The sequence below is a fragment of the Aedes albopictus genome, chromosome 3 (assembly GCF_035046485.1).
Source record: "Aedes albopictus strain Foshan chromosome 3, AalbF5, whole genome shotgun sequence".
Classification (NCBI taxonomy): domain Eukaryota; kingdom Metazoa; phylum Arthropoda; class Insecta; order Diptera; family Culicidae; genus Aedes; species Aedes albopictus.
In genome coordinates this window covers 274956066-274961458 of record NC_085138.1, presented here as the reverse complement: position 1 = coordinate 274961458, position 5393 = coordinate 274956066, and the positions used below count along the sequence as shown (strand labels likewise).

At 39.6% G+C, this 5393-nt stretch overlaps 1 protein-coding gene across 1 annotated transcript; it reads right to left on the bottom strand.

Moving 5' to 3' along the window:
• Window positions 1-1183: 1183 nt before the first annotated feature.
• On the bottom strand, window positions 1184-3897 carry LOC109420428 (serine protease 53). Its single transcript, XM_029857442.2, has 6 exons — window positions 3705-3897; window positions 3528-3646; window positions 2936-3045; window positions 2462-2873; window positions 1680-2399; window positions 1184-1608 (listed from the first exon to the last, which is right to left on the bottom strand). The coding sequence occupies exons 1-6, from the start codon at window positions 3880-3882 to the stop codon at window positions 1423-1425; spliced, it is 1725 nt and encodes a 574-aa protein (XP_029713302.2). The 5' UTR covers window positions 3883-3897; the 3' UTR covers window positions 1184-1422.
• Window positions 3898-5393: the final 1496 nt, after the last annotated feature.

Genomic DNA, 5393 nt, shown 5'->3' with positions numbered 1-5393 from the left:
TGTTGGAAAATAGTTTCAAAAGGATGCATACAGGAACCAGGAAATTATCCAGAGAATATTTCAGGAATCTCTCCAGCAGTTTCTTCAGAAGTTTACTCAGGGATACCATTGGGAGTTCTTACATTAAGCTAGCCAACAAGTCCTCCAGAGATTCTTCAAAGCAACACACATGCCACAAGGAAGTCATGGTAGCACAGGTTTTAATTGCGCAGAAGTCACGGTGGTTTACTTTAAACACATAAGCGCCAAAACTGCTTTCAGACATTTCTCCAGGGAATCATTCAGGAATTCATCCAGGGAAGACACTTTTGGAATTCTCCCACGGATTCCTCCCGGAATTCCTCTAGGAAATGCATCAAGAATTCCTCTGGGAATTCTTTCTTAGATCCCTCAAGATATCTCTTTTATTTTATATTATTTGAGATTTCTCCGGAAATGAGTGCGAGAAATTCTTCAATAATTTCTCCAGGCATTCCCTTCAGGAATTCTCACAGGAATAACTCGAGAGTTTTCTTCAGTGATAGTTTCAGGGCTTTACGAGAATACCTTTAAAAACTCTTCCAAGGATCCTTCCGGGAAAACGTAAATTGACATTTCTATCGGATTATGTTCTGAGATGAGCATATACAGTATATGAGTACATAAAACAATATTTAGGGGGATTTCGCCTAGAATGTACTCGGAACAATTCAACTGATGGTTTATTCACAAAGAAATAGTGATCGAAGACATTCCAAAATTGCAAATAGTCCTTCAAAACGCGCGCTGTTGTAAAAAGTATAACACTTCAAAAAATCCTCTCATACAGAGCGAGTGATGTGCGTATCCAGAAATGTTAAGCATAGACAAAATGGATGATTAATTACTGAAAGAACTTTAGTTAATCATGGAAAACATTATGTAGAAATTTGGAAAAAAAATCTTTGGAAGGGTATATGTTCTACTCAAAAAAAAAATGTTGAAGGAAATCACAAAGAAAATTCTGGGGCAGTCTTCAAAAAGTTCAGAATAAAAGGTGGTTTTATGACGGCTCTAGAAATCTCCACAAGGCTAATTGGTCATCAAAATGTCACTTGGGCTGCTTCTGGTTTCAAAAACAAACAACTTATATCTCGCAGGTGATTCTTCAGGACTAGTACGTCAAAACAATCCCACTTGAGGAATAGTTAGTGAAACAACACAGTTTATTTTTTATGATAGAGTTTTTTTTTAAATTTTGAATGCATTTTTACAAAATCCATTTTCGTCACATTTTTTTTCTGAAAACGTCATTTCTTTACCAAACAGATTTGAATGAACTACAGTTTTCCAAGATAAAAGTCTAAATTAAGCAGAAAGCACCGACATTTTCATGTTTTGTCACCGGACTGTTCGTCATATCAACGATGGCGTCCGAAATTAAACGTGGATAGGCATTATATCTTAAGTAAAAATCAAAACTTCCCTTCTTAGAAAACGTTGCAAAACACTTTTTATCCAATCTCTATGAGGCTCAACCAAAGTACCACGAAGTTCCCCATCACATACGCTGTTGTTTTTATCAACTATACCGTAAAAGAATGGTATACCTTCTGGAGATTCTATCAAAATTGGAGCTCCATCTGAGATCTGGAAGAAAAACGAATAGAAGTTACATATAGGCAAGACAAACTACACATGCTTTTGAAGAATGAACCTACCTGACATAAAGTTGGAATAACTGGAAAGTAACTTTTCATGCAAATTTCGTTAGTAGATGCAGAACATCGATCTCTTTCAGGTATAAATGTGCGCAGAAAGTATTTAAAGAACTTATTCTCGTTTGCCATTATGAAACCATTAAGCAAAAAGGAAACGGAAGGCTTCACCGCAGATTGTGGTTGCTCCGCTAGGCAAGCTGGCTTCAGTGTTCTTTTAAGAAACTTGCCTAATCTTAGCAAAGCTATGTTATGCGTTTGAACGTTCTGTTGATATTGGGGATGTAGAATAACTTCAGCTATGGGAACGTACTCTCCGTGATCAGCGATGAAGATAAACTGAGGAGCTCCTGTTGGAAGTGTTGCACAGTGTGCCGATGTGACTACAAATTGATCGTCTATCAGAGTTCCCATACAGCCATGCTCACGCGTATCTGATCGGTCCTTTGACAGATGAACGTACGGAAGCGGCTTATCCGTAGAAAGCTGTGTGATTTCAACTAATTTGAATTTAGTTTCTAGCATTCTCGCTGCACAGCTCCCATAGCTGTAAGATTGGTTGGTTTCTTTCTCTATCCAGTCTATGTAATGTGAAATTTTTGTATAAACTCCTACTGAACCATCGCCGCAAGCCGTTCCGAACGAAGTTATACCCACGATAAGGGCGATCTCTCGCCTGAACATGTCGATTTTTGTCACTTCAATTGGTCCCCCTGAATCGCCCTGTCAGTTAAAAGAATGGTTAGAACAGTACTTGAAGTAAAAATTGTTATTACTGAGTTTACCTGACAAGTATCCATAGTGTCGTGTGATGCACAAAATTGACTCTCTAGCAGACCATTCGGTATCCTACGCCTGGAAGTCAGCGCATCATCACACACATCAGTGGATTGGTAGGACACCTGACCTTTTTGAAGGGTCATACTTGGGCCATGTGCCAATTTTGTTTCGCCGAAGCCAACAATTTGAAGTGGCTCTGAAGGAACATAGGATTCAAGCCATAAACAAGCGGAAGACACGTGGACATTGAAAGTCAAATCATTCTCCAGTTCAATCAGCGCAATATCATGATAACTTCTGCTATGACGATGTAATGGATGTCTCACGATACGCAAAATGGTCCGTTGTACAGCCAAATGGTCATTTTCGTTATTGCCCAAGTCAGAATCTCCTGCGCGCACAATAGTCGGAGTTATGCTATAATTAAATGCAAATGTGTTTTATAATGTTGAATATAGTTTACCTTTCCAGTGAAATACCCATTGACAGGAACCGAGCAATGTGCAGCGGTCAATATAAATTTACTATGAATAATACTGCCTCCGCATAAATATTTTATGGTATCATTGAATTCCCAGCCAATTGCAACCTGTAAAAAATAAATAATTATCACGATTATTCCAAACCTGTATCATTCAGGACAAACTTTTAGAATACCAAAATGGATCCCACAATACCCCTATTATTCATTGGCTCAGCAATTCAAACGCACGAATCACACCGCTAAATAATCAACACACCTAAGGCTAAGGACGAGTCTCCTGTAACCCACCCAATTTATGTCCCCCCCGCAAATTTTCGGCTGATTTGCTTCAATGTGGCTGTAGCCTCAGTAGGTCGCCTTCAGCTGCTGTAACTTGGGCTAATTTCTATCAAAATATATAAGAAACAACTGACGTAAAAGGGCTTCAGGTACTTATAAGACACTCGACTCTGTAACCTATTTATTTCAATCTATTTACACGCAAGCAAATCGAAGAAAAAATACATCGTTGCTGGAAGATTTATGCTTCAGAATTTGTGTTGCAACATTGGAACGGGATTACAATAAGCTTGTCCTGAAACACATACCATGTGCTGATATTCTCCATCGAAAGCTCTTACACCACCGGCGACAGCGGGAAAATTCTCAGATGAAAATTCATCAAATGTTGGTGGTGGCTTTGGTGGGTAATATCGTGAAGCACAATCTGTAACAGTAGTGTTATTAGTTCCAACTCAAAGCACTTCACTGTTTAGTTCGTTTACCAAAAACATCATTTCTAAGGTAATAATCACTAGATGGAACACTTTCAAAAAATGATGCCCCCTCGGTTTGAGTAATAATCACCACGAGAAACACCAACAGAGCAACCACAATCTCCATGGTGCAAAAATAAACTGAATTGAGTGAACGATCTTGCTCAGCAACACAAACGAATGTCATTCAATTGATGGGTGCTTCATTGATTTAGTATACCGGTTCCAGACAAGAAATAAAAAGAGTAAGAAGTTATCAACCCTCAACGAGAAATCAATTGAGGCACATGTTTGACTAGTTTACGCAGTGTGTACGTAAGATGATCTCTTGTTGGCAAGGGGAGAAACAGCTGTGTTGAGAGCATGCTCTTGTTGATCCTCCCGCTATAAGCTTACTCCCATTTTTTTTGTCGATTCAAGCCCCCATAGGTGTAACTAGTTAAATTTTATAGGTTTCTAAACGACCTTAACATACTACATAGGGTATTGGTTCCCTTATTGAGCATTTGGCTCATATTTTCATCCTACGAAAAACAAAGGATTGAAGCGTTGTTTGTTTTGTTTCACATTTTTGTATTTTTTGTTAGGAGTGAGCACGCGTGAAAACAAAAAGAACGGAATCAATCGGTGCCGTAATCGCTTGTTTTTGAATAGGATGAACATGGGAGCGTGAGATTACTGATGGCACACATACCCTATTTGATTCATTAAACTCTTCAATATAAAAATACTGCGTGGACACGACTTCAAAACTTATATTGGCTAGCTTGGTCAAGTGATTCAATATTTTCTCAGTTCAATGACGGTCGTTTAGCTGCCGAGATAAAACCGAGTCATCATGATTTATTTCGAATGTTTCATTCGTTCGTTTCAGTCCTTAACACGCATGGTGGTGCAAAGGGTGGAATTGTAAGATCTCCATCCTGGGTGAGTCTCCATCGCCTTGAACTGTGGCCAGGTCAAAAGTCTGTTGGCTTATTTGTTCAGGTTGCGTCGCCATGAATCTCTGGGCCTGCCTTTTGCTGCGATGTCCTGCTGGGTTCTAATCTAACGTTTGCTTGCAGATTTCGTTCTCGCAGCTGCGTAGAGTATGGTAGACCCATCGCCACTTTCGCTCCCGAATTTCTGTCCCTATCGGTTTTTGATGACATTGACGATGGACCTCCACGTTGGAGATCCAATTGCGAGGCCACAATGTAGGAATTATAAGACCTGCAGTCGTTGAGTGTTCTCCGCTGATACACACCAAGTTTCACTGGCGTACAGCTGCACATTTTTCACGCTTGAGTTGAAAATTCGGATTTTGGTGCGTCGACTAATATGATTGTTTTTCCATACATTTCTTAAATTTCATTTGTGTTATGGTAAAAGCCGGTAAATGACAAAATCCAGACCAAATGACTATATCGAAAAAAAATCATCAAATGCAATGTCGTACAACACAGAAGCAAATTTTCTCGAAATTAATCTGATTCAGACGTCCTTGTTTTTATACTGTTCGCAAAGTCCACCATCGCAATGCAGATTTCTCACGCACTGTTTCTGAACGGTTTCTCTTTGTCGTCGTCGTAGTCCAGGAGTCCCGGCAGCAAAGGGCATTCCCACCGGAAGACGGTACTTCCTCGCATAAATCAAACACAATCGGTTTTATCTACTAACCGACCGGAGGTCGGTCGGTGGCGCTCTGGGAAAGTTCAT

Excerpts from the sequence above, each read along its gene's own strand:
- LOC109420428 (XM_029857442.2), bottom strand. The coding sequence starts at position 3,882 with ATGACATTCGTTTGTGTTGCTGAGCAAGATCGTTCACTCAATTCAGTT. Across the intron at positions 3,046-3,527 it reads ATGGAGAATATCAGCACATG|GTTGCAATTGGCTGGGAATT; the intron begins GTATGTGTTTCA and ends TATTTTTTACAG. Across the intron at positions 1,609-1,679 it reads TTATTCCAACTTTATGTCAG|ATCTCAGATGGAGCTCCAAT; the intron begins GTAGGTTCATTC and ends TTTTTCTTCCAG.